The sequence below is a fragment of the Hyposmocoma kahamanoa genome, unplaced genomic scaffold (assembly GCF_003589595.1).
Source record: "Hyposmocoma kahamanoa isolate Upper Pololo Valley unplaced genomic scaffold, ASM358959v1 192, whole genome shotgun sequence".
Taxonomy (NCBI): domain Eukaryota; kingdom Metazoa; phylum Arthropoda; class Insecta; order Lepidoptera; family Cosmopterigidae; genus Hyposmocoma; species Hyposmocoma kahamanoa.
In genome coordinates this window covers 9116287-9138132 of record NW_020653719.1, presented here as the reverse complement: position 1 = coordinate 9138132, position 21846 = coordinate 9116287, and the positions used below count along the sequence as shown (strand labels likewise).

Here is a 21846-nt window from a genome sequence, read left to right as displayed (position 1 = left end):
GATCTCTAAGATTTTATTATTCGCAATTTATTGTAAAAGGGAAATATAAATATACAGCTAACAAAATGTAAGTATTATATCCGCTTCTTAGCAAGTTTGTCTAATGTTATTGACATCCTCTTCTTTGACGGTCTATATGGTCCCAACCGCTTCCGCACTAATAAACCTCTCCACCAAGCCTGAACAATGATTGCGGACTGTATTATCTTCTGCATGTATTCTCCCTCTGATTTGCGGTTGGATTTTACCTGAACCCACGCTTCCATTTTATTGTTACGTTCTTCAATCTGCAGAAATACAACGTTATATGTGTTGAGTGCACCTCTAGAGCCTCAGCACTGTTCCCGTCATTGTTATGGCCACCATTATGTTCACGAGTCTGTCACTTGCGTTTTTCGCTTGCGCCGGCCGCTTGTTCTACGTTGGATTTCTTTACGTTGCATGAGTTTGATATCTAGCAAAACTTGATATTTCCATGCAAGCAACAGGGAACGTTTGCGGAGGACAGCATCATTGGCCACAGAGAGCAGCAGCGTCCACGCGTCCACTACAATCAAAACAAATGCAGGCGCCGCGCATGCACGCAAGTCTCTCCGCAACGCAAAACTGAAGACTCGTGAAAATCTGCGCGAAAGGCAGATTTTACGCCGTGTACCCATTATTACATCGAGTAGATATAATCAGAAATAGCGACTACAATGGGAACAGCGCTAAACGTTAAAAGTACATTAAAATGTACTAAATATACAAGTTAAAGCAAGCATGCTATAAGTTTTGTATGAAAAACATAGGTACTTTTCTAGAGACCTACCTTATGGTCATAAGGAATATATAGCGCTAAATTTAAGTGCAATATTTTATATACATTGTGCGTTTACATGATCATAGGAACAATATTTTCTGGGTCTGAATCACTTCACATACCTATTGTGTACATATAGATGTACAATGGCTTTAGAAAGTTAAAATAGTTGATGTTGTTTTTATATTGAAACTGTTTAGTATGCTGTTTGTATCGTTACGCAAGTTACTTTGTATGGGTAAGTAACAAATTTGCTGAAATTCGTAACTGAGCCTTTGTAGCACATTAAATAAATGTTTACTTTTAATTTGAGGAGGAGTGTTAATCTCATCTCTAGAGCCTCGGCACTAATTCATTGCTATGGCAACCATTAATATTCAAAATTCTTAGTGGCGCGCACAACTTAAGATAATCTGAGCAATATGAACAGTAGGAAACGTCTGACGGTTGACAGTCAACCGTGACCATGGGAACTGCAAAGCGTCGTTTTGTTTGAAAAAACAAATATACACGATTTAAATCCGGAAAAATAGTTTCATTTTCTATGTGTAACAATCGCGAAAACCTAATAACTCGAAATATGAACAGTATTAGCGTTCATTTTGGGAGCAGGTATCTTTGATTTTGAGAAAATATACGAGTAAAAGAGTAATGTTTATCAGCCATCTTGTCTTGACTAATAATAATCTAATATGGTGCAATGGGATGGATTAGAAAGCATGTACCGTCTGTTCCATAGCCTCCCTCTTGTCTACCATGCCAAGGTAATAATTCCTCTTGATTTGAAGCTTCAAATCGATTTGTTCCACGTCTTTTTCATATTTTGCCATCCAGAACTCAACTTGGTCCATTATATCCTGAACAAAATCGACGGTAATTTTATCTTTTTATCATTAGTCGCATATTGTCAACACAATCGCACTTAATTTTGAATAGACTAATCGAATTCAATAACCTCAGAAGACAGACACGATCTACAAAACAATACCAAGAAATGTGGTTTGTCCATTGACTTACAATTATATGGACGTCGGGTCCGCGCTAAAAAGTGTCCGCACTTGTAAGGCGCTAAAATCGTATACAGAGCGCCAAACTCCGCTTTAGTCTTAATTTGTTCCACTGACAGCGCGATACTGCGATGACATTACAATTTAAATTTCGAATAGGTTGACTTGGGAAATTTTTTCGTGGTTTTTGTATTAGACCCGTCGTCCATTTATTTGTAAGTCAATGGGTTTGTCAATTTTTATGATATTGGAGTTACCAAAAAGGTTGAGTTTGTGTGAGCTCAAAAACTTTACACAAGAGATTATAAAACTACGCAAATTTTTCGATACAATATACAACTAATATTTGATTGAATATCAAAGTATGTTAAATTTGTCTATTCGCTAATATCGGACAATCGCCGACAAAAGCATTTATACCTCGAAGCAAATTAGTCCACCAAGAGCCGACCTGTCTTAACTAATCAAGTTATACTGATATCGAATTAACCTCAAACAGTGCTACAGAAATGAATTATAATTACCTACTTAGGTATATGCTCCCACTAGTAGGAGCACTAGGACCCAAACATGTCAAAGAGGACATTAATTAAGTAAATTGAATTATTTTAATGAATCGCGACAGAATCAATGGCGTAGCGAGGTGCAGAGGAGGCAATGGCCCCGGGCGGCACAGCAATGGGGGCGGCACAGAGCCCTAACTAATGAAATGAATTTCTTTTCAAGTTTTTATTGAATGTGAGGATGTTTCACCAACATGATGTTCAACTATTTTTTGTGAAAATACTCCACTAGTTAGTTATAATTATTAATACAAAGATCGACCACTAATAAAAATTTCTTCGATCTGGCCGAATTCCAACAGACGACTTCCAGCAAACCGTGCCAGACGCTATGTCAACTAAATCACGGAACGAACCAGCGCTCCTTACGATTATTTTTATGTGCTTGTTGTCCTGTGTTGATCTTTGTTGTAGGGTTTTAACGACTATTTTGCAGTAGCGCCATCTATGAGAAATCTATGAAATTTATTCCGCCTATGATTTTTTTAGTTCAAATTACATAATACTCCTAAATTCCACTGTTTGAGAAAAGGTTCCTGAACAACACACGTGGAGACGGCAGGGTAACACAAAAACACAAACGAGTCAAGCCAGCCCGAACGAACTACTTTTGTAATCGTGAAAATAGAGAGAGCAATAAAGTTAAGATTGGCCACCGGACAGAAGGCAGAAGTTTTTCCAGTACACGATGAGGATTGCCAAGTTAAAAACTGTCATGTAATGAAAAATACCCTAGTCGCAATAGTAACAAAAGTTTCGATCTCTGCATGCACTCGCTGTTCTTGCTCTTGTTTATCCTTGAACAAAGCGATGTTGTCCTCGTAATATTCTTCCGTTTGGCGTATCTTCTCCAGATTTTGCTCTCGGCGCGCGCCCTCCCAATATCCCACTTGTCGAGCACTCGTTTCCGCTGTTATCTCGGCATCCTGTGGAACATTAAGTTGCTATGAGTAATTGGTGATAGATGACACTGAACCGTAAAATCCGCTTGGTCTTCTTCTTGTTATTGTATCGATGCACTTATAATTACACACTTATATTATTGTGGCCCAGAACTTGGCCATGCTGACCGCATCACCGGTTGCCGCCATTGAATTCTAAAGCAGAAAGATAGACAATCCTTGAATCGCACCTCACTAATAATTTGATAAGACCCATCCAAAAATCTGAATGAAATTGCTTTGTCTAGCTAACTTGAGTCCAAAACCTGTTTACCTACATCCCCTTGATTACGTAACGCCATCTAACTGTTGTTACTAGCGTAAAATAACAGTGCCTGCACTATTATGTCACAGCATGATAAGACAAGTATGATAACTCCATACAAACGTGGCAGCGCGGCTTATATGTAAGCATGCCCGCTACGCGCCGTGTACGGACGCACACATTCGTATAATCGCGCGGTGCATTAGAGTTGTACACCTCGGGTCATCACACGCGCCATCATTATAGAATTGAAGCGGTCGCTCGGTGTTTAAAAATGACATCAAATAATAGACACATTTATTGTTGTGTTTGTTTTTAAAAAGAGGTCCTCAAATTCAGAATTGTTCAGCATATCGTTTCTATTTAATAATCATATTCCATAATCAAGATTAGTAGCAGTAGAGCTCCTTGTGAAAGAGTTCGTCCAGGGAAGTGCTGCCAACTTACCTATTTCTGCCGTCAAGCAGTAATGTGAGCATTACTGCGTTCCGGTTTGGAAGGACTCTTTTACAAGGAGCTCTACTGCTACTACAATTATTTATTGGATATTCCTCATCAGCGGCCTTAAGCCGACTTCTTAGTTGAATAGTTTTCGAATTTGACCACGAATGTGGTAACATTCTACTAGGTGTAGCAGCTTAATAGTTTGACCTACAGCCTCTCAAGCAGTGGACGTGGGTTTGAATCCGGGTTCGCACCTCTGAGTGTCTGGGGAATGTATGTGCCAAAATTTAATTTGAAATTTATCATAAGCTTTTCAGTGAAGGAAAGCATCGCGATGAAACCTGCGCGTCGAAGAAGGTTCACAATCCTTGGAAAACGTGTGAAGTTCCTAAACCGCATTTGGCGCACGGCGGACTAAACCCTTGCCTAAGTGGAGATCCGTGCACAGCAGTAGAACGTACAAATGGGTTGATGATGATAATGACACCAAAAAACCAAAACTTTAACAACTACAGTTCCTTCTTACTTCGATCTTCTTCTCTAAAGTATCTTGTTTAACCATTGCATCGTAAATCAATGTTTTGTTCTGCACACGCTGTTGGCGTAGTTGTTTGCGGAGTTCTTTGATAATCCTAAAAAGAAATTATTATTATAACCCATTTGTTGTGGATATTCGACTTTTCATGATCCTGACTTTTGACCATATCTTTTCTACCAATTATCACTTCACCCTTCTGCGGCATGATGATAGATTCAAGCGACATGGGATGGATTAAATTAAGATGCTAATGTAATTATAGATTATATACAGCTTGACTTCCCAAATCGTCAGCCTAGCGTGACTGGCCATTATATAGCAAATTTTCCAACTTTGGAGAGGCCCATATCTAATAGTGGTCTATATTAGGCTGATGTGATGAAGCGATTATAAAGGTTAAGGGTTAAGAGCCTTCGCCTCGCTCTTTAGTGCAATGGCGCAGTAAATCAAGTCAAGTGCAAGATATCACCCCAAAAATAAAGGCGGTATAAGGGCCGGCGTAAATGCATCATGTGCTCTACCATGCTAATTTAAAATTGGTCTTTCCATAAAGAATAATTGGCCAATACTCTGATTTCACCTAATAGTACATCCATCAAGTCTTTATTTTTTGACAATGTAGGTAATATACGAAACTTTGGGTTCCAAGTAGCACACCTTAGTCTCATTACGGTTTTATAGATATCTAAAAGTTATATTTGATTATCTAACTTAAGAGTAGGTAAGTTGTTCCTCCTTCAGGAGTTTATAGAGATTATCTTTAGTGTAAAAGGGCTAAGTTTTTAGTATGATTTTAGACAGTTTATAGATAGAGTACTTGCTCTTGTCATTTTCTCAAGATTAATTTCAGGAACACGTTAAGATAGCTTATAGGTGGTGTACTTTTAATCTATTAGGTGACTTATACATCGTTTTATGAAGGCCAATCCATGATTTTGTAAACTCCGATTATAGGCACATTATTCTAAAGTATTATTTATTATTATGCTTAAGTATAATATTTGGTATATATTGTAATTATTCATGTAAAGAGATAAAAATTGAGAAATTTATAAATATAAATGGCGAACCAAAGCAATATATTAGTAATAGGGTACACCTGTAGTACACGTATTATTTGGGCAAATAATACATGAGAAAAGGCTTCCTATGATGCACCTAATTTATATGAAACTTAGGAACCGTTTATGAGCACCTACAATTTTGAGGTTACTTTAAACAAATTATGGTGTATTTTTTTATGTTAAGGTAGTAAAATGGTAATATTCATATGGAGCTCTACCAAGTGTGCATAGTTCGTATGGAGAGATAGATCTTGGTAGAGACCAAGAGTGCTGCTTGGGCTACACCAATTTCTACAAACAACGTAACTTTACACGGGAACTAAAGCGGGTTTAACTTACGATCTATTCTTGAGTTCCTCTTCAAGGATTACTTCGTAGAAATTCATAACCTGCTGCATTCCCAAGATGTATCTCTTGAGCTTAGAAAAGTTCAATCGTAGTGCTAAATCCAAATACGTCGAACCAATAACTTCAGCAAAGAACGCCCTAGCACATGTTAAAGATAACATTTAATGTATTAATAAAGATATTAATTTAATCGGATCTAAATCGTGTATATTTATTATTATTTTGGTAGACTGACTACCATCTCATTCATCCGTGACCAAGGTACCTGTAAGGGCCCGAAACGTTGACTTGTTTGAACAAACATACGCAATCCTAAAAAGTAGGTATTTTTTCCTGAGTTGAACAATCGCCAAAATCTAAGAACTCCATAATCCATTTTATTAAAAAAGAATGAGCGAACAAACCAACAAGTAGGCAGGCAATTCATGGATAATGGGTACATTGAAGCAGCCATCGCGCCGATGCTGGTTATTGCAGAGTCCCAATTTATAGGGCACAAGTGGGAACTAGGCACACAGCAGTGGCGGATTTGCCCTAAGGCCACCCTAGGTGCGGGCCTACGGGGGCCAGATTTTATTGCCTGGCGATGGCCTGGCGGTCAATCGTGACAGAAAGTTCACTATGATAACAAGAAAGAATCAATATTTTAAAGGCTCACGCATATTATGACGGGCCGCACCGCAGCATATATGTAACAATAACCATCCTAAATCACTTTATTAAAATATAGATATGTATACCGGTAGGTATATGAGTGCTGAGGAAGGTGCGGCTGGTACTGACTACATGGCCTGGGGCCTAGGGCGACCAGGACTGCAAATCCGCCACTGGCACATCGAAATGAGACGGAGTCGAACTCAGCGTCGGCGTTAGCCTATTGCAATTATAAATTATTTTGGGAAGCAATAGCCCGTTTACTTCGTTTACTCGGCGTACAGTGAACTCGGCGCAAGTGTGCACCGCACACCACGCGATATAGCGATGCCTTACTTTCTCAAACTCGTATTTTAAAAATAGTGATTGTTCAGGAGATGGCAAAACTAGAAAGTTTTTATTTTTAATTTCTTATCAAGGGCGTTAATTTGGATGCATTACTTTAAGAATAGGTAAAATCCAGTGTGTGAATATGAAGGAAATTTGATTTGAAATCAGCCTGCAAAATTTGTGTATACTTAAATCCATTTTTTGCATTTCAATAACTTTGTGCTGATACGAGTTTGAGAAAGCAAGGCGACGATAGGTGTCTAAAGCTTACACTGGCCGAGCCTTTAGATATTACACATGATTTAATTTAATCTTCTTCGTAAAAACCTATGATTAAAAAAAAGGAATTTTGATACAACTTTAGTATCCCTCTCGATACAATGGTAGGTTTAGTTTATTTTTCGGAACGCGCTTGAACCTCGGTTTTTCGTGGAGGAATTTCTTTTTTCTCGTGCCGGCTTCCGTGGAGGTCGGGATATCAAGCAAAATCTTTACTTTATGTAGGAGAAATACCAAAATAAGGTGAGTTTTCTTCTTAGCTACCCTGTAACCGTATCGTAGATATTCTGTCGTAGATCATATCGCTCCTTTTCAGTACTTATCCACCAAATCGAAATGGTCATTCAATTCCAACCTCTCTAAGATTGTCTGAAGACTTTGGTGAGTGTGGTTTGCTGTTCAAAGTAGCTTTTCCTAGTTTAAATATTTCTTTTCAACGGACTCTAAACAAGCCATTATTATTTACAGCCAATATAACGTGATCGGAGGTTACGTTCTGTAAACCCACGTGGAGTAGTAAGTTTTCCCTTGTGTTATAAACCGTACTATCAAGTGTCTACAAATTCCAATTTAACTCATGCTGTGAATATTATTGTTTACAGGTTTTTTGTGTAGTAACTCAGTCAAATCCACGGACTCCATGTAAAGCTCCGGCTATAACCTTGTACCTGCCGTGTAATGTGATGAAATCTTTTATAACTTTCACCAAATAATAACTTTCTAATTTCTGGGTTAAAAGAAACCCATGTCAAAAGTGTACCTATATTAAGTGTTAAATATAAGTGCTCCCTAACATGGTGTAATGATACTCCTTTGAGTGCTCATGTAAAGTAATTGATGTTTAGTATATATAAACAGTGTAAAAATGATTTTATATTTTTCATTAGAACACGTCGTACGATTGACGGGAAAGTCACCTGGCGCCTAGTGATATAAATACTCGGTACCGCTCCCTCTCTGGGCCGAAGACTATCCACGCTTGCCTAACGAGTCTTGCTACAGCTGCTGGTGGTCCCTGTGATCACCATCCAGCCAATGCTACGTTGGGCGCCACTGACACATTTAGCACAGGTCCATGGCAACTATTAGGTTTAAGAATGCTTTAAAATATAATTCTAAACTTTTTGAAAGTGTCAAGTTGATTTCTATCAAGTAAATTAAGAAAGTTTCAGCTTTTGTCGACCCAACTAGATATGTAGCGATACTACACAAGCCATCTATGTCTATGACTAAGATCGTACATATTATTATAACAGGTTTTCTGTAACATTTATTACGATGCAAGCACTAATTAATAAAAATGTCTGACATTAATCCATACCTGTCCTTATCCAACTTATCAAGTTTGAACTCCTCGAAATGTAAGTTTTTATAAGTAACCCCTGATAACTCGTCTTTTTTAATCGGTCCCGGTTCTACTCCGAACTTCTTTGCCCATTTCTCATCCATGCTTTGCTTTAGGTTATTTATTAGGATCTGTGTACCGGAGTCCACTAGGTTAAGCAAATTTAATTACGTTATGTTATACTATTCTGTTAAGAACGTAGTCTACTAATAAAGACAAACAACAATTGTATATATGGTATAAAGAATACGGTTTATCGTTACAGCTCCTTGTGAAAGAGTTCGTCCGAGGAAGTACTGTCACCTTACCTATTTCTGCCGCCAAGCGGATGGGACTAGTCAACTACTCTGGGTGCCGGGCGCAATGGCAGTGCCCCTCAAACCTATGCAATATAAAGCTTTGTGTGGCATTGCGACTTTTATGGACAGGCGTGTCGGTTACCACCAGGCACACCCATCACTTGGTAACATAAAAAAAACTTGAGACTTGTAGAAACCCGACCAAGGGATGACTCCAGGAGAACAGAATTCTGCCGTCCACTAAATAAAACGTGGCGAAGTGACAAATGGTCAAATATCCGTTTTAAATAGAAAAAAATAGAGCACCAAATAGTTTTTTAAAAACAATTAAAAGTGTTCGACTTATCGGAACCTTTTTTTTTACCCGGAGAAATGCGTTACGCATACCGCACGGCCGGGGGAGGCGCGAGGTTATGTGGGACTCTCCTCTCTAAAAAGAGAGGCCTACCCACTAAAACTCCGGGGGTGTTCCTCCACGCACCTTGTAGCGGGAATGCCGAGACGCTTCTTCCGCGAACCCACCGGTGCCGTCCTTTTGCACGGACCTTCCCAGAGTCCAGAGTGGGAGTAGTTCACCCTGTTCTCCTAGTCGCAGGGGACTGCTTGGAACACTTGACAGCCAGCTACCGTCGTTCCTTTATGTTCGAGCGGCAGGATTCCCCAATCCTGACGCCCGAGGACCCCTACGGGGGCGGAAGCAGGTGGGCATAAGCCCGCCTTCTTCGCCCCGTTCTCCTACTGCGAATCGGAGGCGAGAGTGGATCGTCCTGTCGACTACGCTCCGCGGCCTCCTTCTGCGCCATCACTTCCTCGCAGAATGAGGCCATCGCCTCCCATGACGCCACGTCGGCGACCATGGCCTTGATCACGGCCGGCAGCGAGAGCTCATTTCCCACCACTGCAGCGAGGGAAGGGCGTTGTTACGCCCACGCTTGGTACTCTGCGAGCGCATGGTCGGCAGTGTCCTCACTGCAAGAGCAGTGGTGACATGCCGGCAATGGTTCTCTACCGACTATGTGGCACAGATACTTGCCGAAGCTACCATACCCCGACAGGATCTGTACCAACCGGTAAGTGAGCGAACCGTGGTACCTGCTTACCCATTCTTTGAGGACTGAACGAACAGCCGCCACAGTCCGCTCGCCCGCGCTCAGCTCCTCCAACCGACTTCGCCATTGCGCCAGCACTTTCCGTTGGGCGTATCTCCTCCACCTCATGACCTCCCCGGGGGTCGGTCCTTCTTCCTGGGCTCGTGCGTTTGCGCATCGCCTATACATCCCCGCAAGGACCCTAGCATCGAGGTCCCAGAGAGGCGCACCAGCGAGCACACACGCCGCTTCGTACGACACGGTGTGGTATGCTTATTCGGGCCGGTCAGAGCTCCGACCCACACCAATGCGCCATGAACCTTTCCACGCCGGAATATAACCGTCGGCAGATCACATTCGGACCGCCCAGATTAGGTAAGAGTCTCCCGATAGCAGATGCAGTCCCGATTAGCTTGGGAGCCAATCGTCGAAAATGCTCCCGGAAGTTCCACGTACCGTCGAGGTAAAGTGCCAGATACTTCATCTGAGGCTTCACCACAACGGACATCCCCCCGATGTCAATGCTGGCACCCGCAGGCGGCCCCCTCCGAGGTCCGTGCAAACACAGAGCCTCGGTTTTCTCAAGGGCCACCCTCAGGCCCAGCATTTTGATCCACCCAACGACCTGCCGAACACCCGCTGCAACATGTGCCGCCGCCACCTCAAAGTTCTCCCCTCGGGCTGTGACCAGGGTGTTGTCCGCGTAGCAAAACACCCCGGAAGGAACCCGGAAGGAACGGGACCCAGTCATATCCGATGTACCACAGGAGCGACCCTAAGACCGTTCCCTATGGAACACCGCACCGTATGATCCTACGGCGAATAACGCCATCCCGCCCCAGGTATAGGATGGGTCCGTCGCTCAGGTAGGCCCCGATGATTCTTTTTAAATAATGAGGCACTCGGTGATACCGAAGTGCCTCTGAGATACACCCGAAAGGCAGCATATTGAACGCGTTGGCAATGTCTAGAGACACTGCCAACAATACGCCACCAGACGTCACAGTTTCATCCGAGAGCGCTTTGACGCGCATAATCGCGTCAAAGCATAATCGCGCCGAAACAACTATATGCTCAAAGAGCTTTACCACATCGTTCAGCAGCACAATGGGGCGGTAGGCAGACGGACACTGCGGGGCGCCCATCCTTCTTGAGGAGAACCAGTTTTCCCTCCTTCCAACAGGTCGGGAATCGATCCGACGCGAAACACAAGTCAAGTAGCCCGGTTAGATGGGCCCCCAACTCGTCCAGTACCGAGGCCAAGACTCGACCCGGCCCTCCATCAGGCCCTGGAGAAGTGCGCTTGACTCGGAGCCTAAGCGCGGCACGGCTAACCTCCACTGACGTTATGGGAGGAACCTCCTCCTCAGCCTCGACCTCAGAATGAGAACCCACCATTGTTGGAGGAACGTGATCAGGCCTGTCCGGAAACAAACCCTTCAACCCAAAGCCCTCCAACAGCTGGGGTTGCAGGGTCTCCGTGAGCGGGGGCGCCTGTGCGCGAAGTTTATTCCTAGCAGCACGGTACGGGCGACCCCACGGATCCCTGTCGAAGGACTCAAACATCTCCCGGTGGCCGCTGGTTTTTGCCGCGCTGATGGCCAGGTGCAGAGACTTTCGGGTCCCGGTGTAGAGGCCGTGCAGCATGTCTTCCGTCTCTTCGTCCCGGACCCGCAATCTCCGGTACCTGGCGAACTCTCGCCGCGCAGCAGTGCAGGCGACCCTGAGATCGCCAATTTGCTGTGTCCACCAGAATACCTCTCGACGCGGAGGACGGCGCTTTGCTCGGGGCATCGTCGCGTCGCAAATTTGCGTCAGAGCCCCCCGGAATCGAATGGCTCCTTCGTCGGCGTCCTCTGGTCCAGCACTGGACTATATGGTCCAGGCTTGGACAATGGCGGCTTCGGCCATTAGCTCCTTGGGTCTTATCGGAACCTACCCTAACGGTGCATAGCTGAAATATCTTTAAACAATTTCAATATTATAGAACTAGGTTATGATCTTTTTATGACACCTCAAAAAATTATTTTATCACTTAGCCGGGTTTTAGTTAGTGGACGGCAGCAGATACAGCAACGTATCTACTGAAATAAACTGTTAAAATACTTATCACTACTTACTGTTTACTAGCGTTTACAGACTATAAATTTTCTACTATAAATAATTTTGTATGCTTACCAAGAATAGACAACTTTATGAGTGTATCTTCCAATACAGTAGCAAATAAGGCAGAATGGAGGTACGATATTCTGAAAAATAAAAATCACTAGATAATCTTAGCTCCATGGCCCAGTCACGGTGTAGACGTAGACAGGGTATTTATAAAATACTAAAAACTCGCAGGACCGTATTACAACTATTGTTCAAAGACTTAACAATTCATCAAATTTTACTTTCATACAAGAATATAAATATTTAGATTGGGCGCTCTAAATGCTGATAATTCAACGTGGTGACAAAAGAAACCACGCGTAGCTATATAAGTTACTACCAAATATAGATCTAAAAAGTGTTAGATGGGCAGGGACAAGAGCACGTCAAGCTTGACACTTAAGACTTAAATCCAACTCTATGCCGCTTACGATAAGAACGGTCCAAAGTGTCAAGCATGATGTGCTCTTGACTGTACAACAAAAGCGTAAAAGTTTATTTTTGGTAAATTAATTGTGTTGTAAAAAGTCGTGGAACAAAAGTTGTTGTTTATGATGTTAGTAATAGTCCAGCGAAGTTGTTAAGTATTTTACAAATAGGTAACCCTGTATCTGTTGCCTGTAAACGCCTGCAACACCAGCGGCGTTACGAGTTGCTAAACCTTTAGGACCCATTTCACACCCACTTGACGACTGGGCACACTTAACGATTATACCCTGTATATTGTAGTTTATGGTTAGGGCTAGGCTATTAGGTATATTCTTACTCAAGAGGAAAAGTTTGTGTGATCTCCACTTCTGTTGTTATAATGGAAGTTGAGGTTGGACGAAACTGAAATGATATTGTAACATAATTTTAGTTATAAGATCTCAGGAACAAATCTTAACCCATTAAGACATCCCACTATTGAGTACAAGTCTCTTCTAAGAAGAGAATTTAGGCCGGGGTGCGCTCACTTGGGCACTTCGTACCAAGGTTGTTGCTGATGCAGGTCTTTTATACATCAGCTGATGCAGATGCTGGTGCTCATTTTTGAACTGAAAATGAGCAGATGCTGATGCGAATGCTGGTTTTATTATTTAAAAAAAGGTCATGAAAACTGTACAGTCTTCAATTTTGTAATATGACTTTTTAATTAGAATATATTTAATGTAGTTTTTACACTTAAGAAATTATAATCTTAATATGTGCTAAGGAATCTTATTGTAAAAACGTTTACAGTTCCCCTTAAAGTAATCGTTTACCTTAGTTAAACGAAATCGTGGTACCATAAGTTTGGACTTAGTTCTAAGGTTGAATAAGAATTAAAGTTGATTTGTATTTGCTAGTTAAAATGCATTTTTATTGTATTGTTTGGCTTTTGGTTCGTTTGTTTTATGAAATTAATAAAACGCTTCTTATCTTGGTAGTAGTAATACGGGAAAGTATTATTTGCCCATATTATTAGTGGTAGTACCACGGAAAAAAACAATTACCCGTGATACTACTAGGCCTGTCGGTAGTAACACGGGAGATTATTATTGCCCGCGTAGGTAACTACTAGTAGTTCAACTGGTTGTACTACTAGTAGTTCAACTGGTTGTACCACGGGCAACAAAGAAAAGGAACTTATTGTATCTGCGTTATTATTCTAAGATTGTATCTACACTGGACAGCAAATAAACCGGGCCACCTGCTAACTTTGAACTCTAATTCGATTTTCTCAAAAAGTATGAAACTTGCAACTATCAATTTATACATACAGAAAGTGCGTTCATGACGATTAAAATGAGTATAAATTTAATCTTAAGTACCGTCAACTCACACTGTAATTAAGTAACAAACACAATGCTAACGATTTGCTATGTTTTGAATAAATTCGCGTTTTGGGATCGTTTTTCTATAGTGAGGGTAGTTGGATATTTATTTTCATTTCTTTAGTATTTGTGTATCGTTGGCTCAGACGCGTGTATTTTTGCTACTTTTTTCGATCAATAATGGATACGACACCTCAGGAAGCAGCTCAAGCTGCAGCGCTCCTTCAGGCAGGTATTGGGTAACGTGAGGTCGCTCGAAGACTTCGAATCAGCAGATCTTCGGTGCAACGAGTTTATAAACGATACCTAGAGACTGGAGCATTCAATCGCCGCCCAGGTACGGGCAGACCTAGGGCTACATCAGCAGCAGATGATCGTTATAATATGAGAGTTCAAAGTTAGCAGGTGGCCCGGTTTATTTGCTGTCCAGTGTATATGGAGAACTTTTTAATAATTTAGCATTTTTATGATTTGGTGTCATTTATACAAAAAAAATCTAATCGCATAAAATCAATCATTCTGCCTTGCTTAAGCGTAACTACTGGAATTTATTTAAAAGGCGAATATCCGTAATGAATATTAGCATCGATCAATGCGGAAGTCGATGCAGAAACGAATATTTTAATTTACGCTCTCCATTTTCACTACGCATACACAATACGAGCGGTTGCGTGGGTACGATCGAAACGCCTGATCGAACTTATAAAAATTTGATTAGGTACTATAGAAAATATATGTGCTCGGTTAAAATGGCTCCCAATCCGCCTTCGCCGTGATGTGCATATCCTGTCCACCCTTTTCAATATACTTCATGACCCAAATTCCCCTTCCTACCTACGTTCCCGGTTGCAACTGCTTCCCCCTCCTAGCCGCTCAAGGCGTCCGTGCATCACTAAGATGCTCGTTCGTCCTAGTTGTAAAACAAATTTCTTTTACAACTCCTTTTCCTCTCGTGCAGCGCAGCTGTGGAACAGACTCCCTTCCCATATTCAGTCTAGTCCGTCAATTGCTTCCTTCAAGAAAAGGTTGACAGCGCACTTTCTTGCTGAACTCTCTTAATAATCATCATATTTGTATATGTGTAAGTTTATTGATACAATGTATTATACGTTATGTAGTCTATTTATTTATATACTATTTTAATTATTTAACGGTAATTTTATATATGCATATTTTATACATGTAGATTATCATATTTTGTTATCTCTTTTGCACGCCGTTCCCCGCTTAAAACCTTTGCTCTCACTGCCTTGGGTTGGCTGGAAGAGATCTCTTTTAGAGATAAGTCCACCTTTGCTCACCTTATGTTATTTTTTTTTGTTTCTGTTTATTTGTTTGGTGCAATAAAGAATATTATAAAATACGTTATTTTATTTTTTCATTTGAAAAAGTATTTGTATAACGGTTTTTGTAAAAACAAACGTTACACAAATTCGTTACATGGTAGCGCTCGCGCCGCGCCGCCGCCAACGACACTTTTTCGTCTTAGTCTATTATCGGCGCTCATATCTAGTGTTACTTGCCAAATTGCCTATTTGACCCCTTCGACGTGCATCGAGAAACCAACTGTATTTGTCGAATAGGCAAACACACAACACACTTACATATCAACACATGCCGAATGTTTGCCAAATATACTAGATACGGCAAATACAAATCGCCACGTGAATGTAAAGTGCCACCATAGGTAATAACAAGCTCGTTAATTTCTGACAACCAATTGGTTGAAATAGTGGTTTAACCGGCTCAAGACTACATCAATGCCACCCTTGCTATATTTTGCCTTAGAACCGTGCTTATATTACTTGGAACGTCAGTACTTGGTACTTGGTGTAACGGGTTGGTGTCCGCAACTCGACGTCAAGGCGCCTATTTTGGACCGTCATAATTGTTAATATTTAACAAAGTAAATAGAATGCTTCAGCATGATTATTGTGTACTCAAAGGAACCAATTAAAAATTGCAATAATACTTTTATAGGGCAGAAAAAATTACCTCACTATGAAAGTCAGACTGAGTCCACGACGATGGTTGATTACTTGTATTTGAATCTTTATCGGGCTTAGTTAAAAACTCAGTTTGAATCATACCTTCACTGGGGCTGTAAAAATTGTCTGACGCGCTTCTATACCTGGTCTGTTTCGGCATAATTGTTGTTAAATTTCGACTTTAACAACTTTAAAATTGAATTGTGTGTAATTTGACGTAAAAATAAAAAGGTTCAAGTATTCTATATAACTAAATTACAAAATCATGTTAATAAGGCTTCAGAAAATGTATCTATTACTTTGTGACAGTATTCCGATTTGTGATAATATAATAAATCCAGGTGGTCGCATTATCTGACATAACAACTTTAGAAAATTACAATCGCCTTATTACCTTTATTTATTTTATGATTGGCTATAGAGCCAACAGATATCAAACATACACCAACTAATGAAGAAACTCAAAACCCAATACATGCTTTTAATATAAAAATTTATTTGTGTAAAAAATTAAGTTTTACAACTTTTCCAAATTTTTTCCTCGCAATTTCTAAATTTTTTCACTCCCTCGCTTTTTTTAAAGCACAGATTTTTTCCCCTTCGTTCCGTTAGGAACAGGCGAAGGTCAGAGACCATACTGCCTATTAAACCACGTATAATGATGATGATGATGATAATATATATATATATATATATATATATATATAATATAATATATTATATATATTTTTTATAATTATTAATACAAAGATCGAACACTCAGAAAAAATTCCTTCGATCCGGTCGGATTCGAACCGACGTCTTCTTGCATACCGTGCCAGACGCTATACCAACTAAGCCACTATTTTTTTTAATTTTTGGCCCGGTTCAAGACCTCTAAAGGTCTATCCACACATACCCGGGACGTTCCCGGGCCGTGCTACGTCAGGGACTTAAAAAAATATCGTTGCGTATGTTTTGTATGAACTTTGTCACACAAGTCCGTGTCCGGACCGACGCAGGGACGGGCCCGCAGTTCATACAAATTAGCACGCCCCGTTCACGTCCCGGGCACGGCCCTGATGTGTGTGGATAGTCCTTAAATCAAGTCCTATTTTTATAAGAAATATGTACTACACAGCGCTTGATTTAAAACATAATTTTATTTGCTACAGACAACAAAAATATTACTTTAAAAAAACGAAAAAACAAATCGACTGTGAACCTTAGAGGATTGAAAGCTGTGAACTGGCAATCGGTACCATCTCAATTTTGACCACTTTACAGGTGAAGAAAAAAATTGTTTGCGTCATTTATATAGCATCTGATTTCTTAAATAAAATACGTAGTTTTTAAATATTTTTATTACACATACACAACGTATTTTTATTTGATAAACCAGATGTTATATAAATGACGCAAACAATTTTTTTGTCAACGTTTAAATTTGTCAAAATTGAGATAGTACCGGTTGCCAGTTCCCGGTCGAATATAATTAAAAAATTAAGTTCTTTAGTAAATTGGCATAGGGTACTATTTACAATTGCAATTTAGTATTTTGAGCGTTTGACCATTTGAATTTTTGACATTTAGTAAACGGTTTTATTTTTTATTTCACGCTAAATAAAACTTCATAAAATGTTTCCAAAAGAAAGAAAATAACGTTTTATATTTTTCTAATGTCTTTAAAAAAGAAATTATAACCATCAATTTGCATAATAACCGCTTAAGCATTTTAATAACCGGCAATTTATCTCACCACCGCACCGAGTCCTTAATAAATTATACCCTGACGTTGGAGAAATCGTCGCGCAAAACGACCGAGCCATAGATACAAAAGTTGAAGTTGAAGTTTGATATTTAGACATGGGTCCGATTCTTAGAGGATGAAAAAAAAGTCCGATTACACATTAAGACGCTTTTTCTTTTTCGGTTTTTCGTTAACTTTTTGCGTAGGATTACTCAATTAGGTTTTTATATGTATGAAAAAAAAAAACCAATAATAGGCTGAAAATGTTTAATACCAGAAAATAATTTATGGATTTTAAATTAAAAGTTCACACAATGAATACAAATGGAACAATATCTATTGTACACACGATTAAAAACAATATTTTGTATAGGGTCTCGAGTGCCGCGTGCTATTATATGCGAACACTAGTAAATTGAACAACTTCTGTTTATTTCTAAATTTTCCATCATAAATTTCAGTTGGATCATGAACGATTTGTATGACAAAGACTATAACAAATATCACACAATAAAATTTTATTGTTGTTCTAGTGAAGATTGCATCAGAGCTATAAATTTTATAATCAACAATCAAAGGTATACTTAAATCGTCCAATTTAATACGACCCTAAAATGTGTTTAAAATTTCTAAATAATACGTGTTGATTATAACGAGTATAATATCACACAAAAAAATAACTATTATTCATACTTATTTCATTCATCTAAATTAAAAACCAAACTTATACATACTACGACACCTTATATAAAAACATCAATTTCTTGTATAAAATTCAATACTATAATTTATACATTTGTAATATTCATATCTTTTATACACTTTTTTAAATTTTTATAATTAATCTGTTTGTGATTATATACATAGTTGTTTAAGTATTTTGTTTTTTTTTATATTTATGAGGTAATCGTACTTTTATTAATCTATAATTTGCTGCAGCTCTTTTGTGACGTCTGTTTCAATCAATATTTAACGATTTCATGTAAGGTAGCTTGCATAAACCACATGGCCCTTTCAAATAAGATACACAGACAAAGTGAAGCACGGGTTTTATGGAAGCTTCCAGTACGCGAAAGTAATAACTTGACTAAATATTTCTTACAAACTAGGGTGAATCGCATAGTCTACTATGATTTCAATCTTTATTTACGAAAGTTCTGTGATCCGACACGAGTAGTTAATTAAAAACAAATAAATAAATTCTATACATTGAAAATCTCGTTAAACACTTGAATTGGTTTATTCAGTCTTCAAAAGCTAAGAATCGTATGTCATTATTCGTTTGAGTGTTTATAAAAAATAAATAAAATTTTTTTAATGATTAATTTATGAATTGGAGTTATATTATATCTACCGTGTCAAGCCAAGACACTGTATTATCAAAAACAGCATTTAGAGAAAATGGTGCAGAAAGGATTGTTCTGGTTTTTGAAATTTTCAACATACATTTAAGTACGTTGTACAGGCAACAGCACATCAAGCAGTGCAACGGAACAAAATCCATCTGTGCTGCAGACTGTACATTACATATCAAAGAATTCTATCTAGTCATTAGAATTGACTTACCAAAATAATCTACGTGTGTTGAATAACTAATAAATTTTGATTTGCCTTGATAACAATGGAAAGATTCTTGTTGTTATGAAATTACAAAACACTATATTGGGACTTAGAGTGTTTTGGTTTAACACGGTAGATATGGGGTTATATATTTTGTCAAGAATAATTGACCAGTAACCATAGCTGGCGAGCTCGTTTGACTGATCGCAAGCTACAAAGGACATGTTTAAAAAAGGTAACATTATTTTATTTTATATTAACTATACTGTTTACGTTAGCTACGAGAATATTATTCCTTGATACAAAGTGAGACGAACAAGTCGTGCGTCGGGCATTAATCTACAGTTGCAGTGCCTATCAGAGATTTAAATCGCAAAGATATGAGGGAGACTGTCACTGCGCTAGTCATCCTGAGACATTAGTTGATAAGTCCCATGTACCTGTAATTATATACAGAGCGTCACACGGCTATGCTACACAGAGGGAAAGTACCTTAAATACAGGCTATTAATTTTAAAGTCAAAACTTCAAATTAATCATTAAATTTCATGATCTTCCTTTTACTCAAGATGCTGTTATTTAAAAGAAAATTCTTGCGATCGAGGCTTTCGATCAGTATAGTGAAGTTACAGGTGTTTTTTTTTCTCATTTGGCGGGTTCGATTCCCGGTTCAGACAAGCGATTATTTAAAAATTGAAATATGAATGCAGTTAGAGTTGTTTTTAAAATTAAAATGAAATCTTTCTTTAAAATGTTATATCTAAGGTATTTAAGGTACTTGCCCTGCGTCTAGCATAGCCGTGAGACGCCCTGTATATTCTAAAATTTTTTCTCATCGATTATACAAAATGTAAAACTACCATATTTTAAAAATGGCGCTTGACAATTGAGACCTATCCTCTTCTAAAACTGTTTTCAGTATTATACTGTCAGGATTTGCCTTTAAAATAACCCAGTTCTTTTTTAAATTCAGAATAGCACAATACCTGCTGTTAGTAAAAACGGACTAAACAAGTTGATACTTGCCTTAGTGACTAAGGATGGAAAGGAATATGACATACGAACTTTAAGCAAAACGTCGTTTTAACTATCCACTGATGTTTTCATTAAGTAGAATCAGAACAACAAACACAAAAAGTAACAAGTTGTAAACATGCAGTAAAACTATAGAATGTGACTTTATAGAGCACAAGGCCCTTTTGTCTATGGCCGCATTACATTTTCATGCGGCCGTAAGCAAAGCTACATAGACAAAAATCAACTTTTTTTTTCTCTAAAGAAATCAGTTGGGTAATTCTCAGGTTAATTTTCTCTACCTAATTTCGGTGGCAATTTTTATTATATAAGTATTCGAGTAAATTACCGTTGAATATTAAATAATATTAATAATCAGGTTACTACACTTGAATGTTAAATAATACTTCACGATAATATTCTTTAATATTGAAGTAATAAAAATTGACACCGAAATTAGATATAGAAAATTAACCTGAAAAGTACTCAGTTACGAAATAGAAAAGTAACACCAGCGAACAAATCGACTAAAGTTCAACAAGTTGAAAACAACAAATAATACTTTACAGGCTTGCAACACAAACTCTAATAAAATATTAAAAATAATAAAAAAACTTTCATAGTATGACTACATTGTCACAATGACAGATTAACTTACAAACTAAAAGGACGAAAAGGAGTTATGCTATAGTTATCAGCAAACTTTGGCAATACTAAATGACGTAATAGGGTTTTCAATGCGACGAATATAAACGCGTTCCATATATCGTCGGTGTGTTGTAAAAGGGCCATTTTTTTCGAAATCCTCGAAAATTTTCATCGAAAGTTTTTTCAGGTGAGCTAGTTAAAATATTTACGTCATAACGTTTTAGGGTTAAAATTGAATTTTAAATAAGACATAAACATTTTAAGACAGACGTGAAAACTTAAAACATGAAAAATTTTTCGGAATGTCGCTTACGCCTACAAGCCACCGAGGATAATAATAATAGAAAATTGTAAACTTAAGTATCTTGAGAAAGCTTTTTTTTTAAAGGAACGTTACCACATGCAGAAAATGTTAATGTTGTTCCGTAATGCTACATAATTATGACACCTATTATTCAGAGTATTTATGAATAGTTGGTACAGTATCTTGGCTTGGTTCGAGGAAGGACCGGCCCATATTGTTACACCACGCAGTCTGTCGAATGTCATAGTGGACCAGTTCAGTCCATAGATTTGTTTAGAAAAATAATATAAAATGGATTTTTTGAATCTCTAAAAAATTTAGTTAGGTCGTGGAAAACTCTAAGGCCGGCGCCCACCGACGGGATAACTTGGCAGGGGATTCTTCGGTAGTCCTAAATGCAAGCGCATACTGATGGCAATTATGGCGCGGTATTATTAGATACGACTAGGCATCTATAAACCTGCTTAGCATACTTACGCCAGGAGGCCTACCACGAAATAAAAAGCAACGATTGAAGATCGTGACTTGTCATATGTAAGTATTTGTGGATATCTTATTCCGAAACGTCAAATGACAGCTATTGTGTCGAATTATGACATTATTTTCAAAGTAAAACTGACAATTGTGTAATTACGTGTGAGATTCGTTGCGGACGCAGTGACGCAATATCGCATTTCGTGGTAGACCTC

General features: G+C 38.8%; 1 protein-coding gene across 1 annotated transcript; it reads right to left on the bottom strand.

Moving 5' to 3' along the window:
• On the bottom strand, positions 1-16180 carry LOC113226560 (dynein regulatory complex protein 9-like). Its single transcript, XM_026459229.1, has 9 exons — positions 15910-16180; positions 12885-12949; positions 12146-12216; positions 8557-8728; positions 5964-6110; positions 4549-4654; positions 3104-3298; positions 1528-1659; positions 1-287 (listed from the first exon to the last, which is right to left on the bottom strand). Exons 1-9 carry the CDS (start codon positions 16060-16062, stop codon positions 75-77), a joined length of 1254 nt encoding a protein of 417 aa, XP_026315014.1. The 5' UTR covers positions 16063-16180; the 3' UTR covers positions 1-74.
• Positions 16181-21846: the final 5666 nt, after the last annotated feature.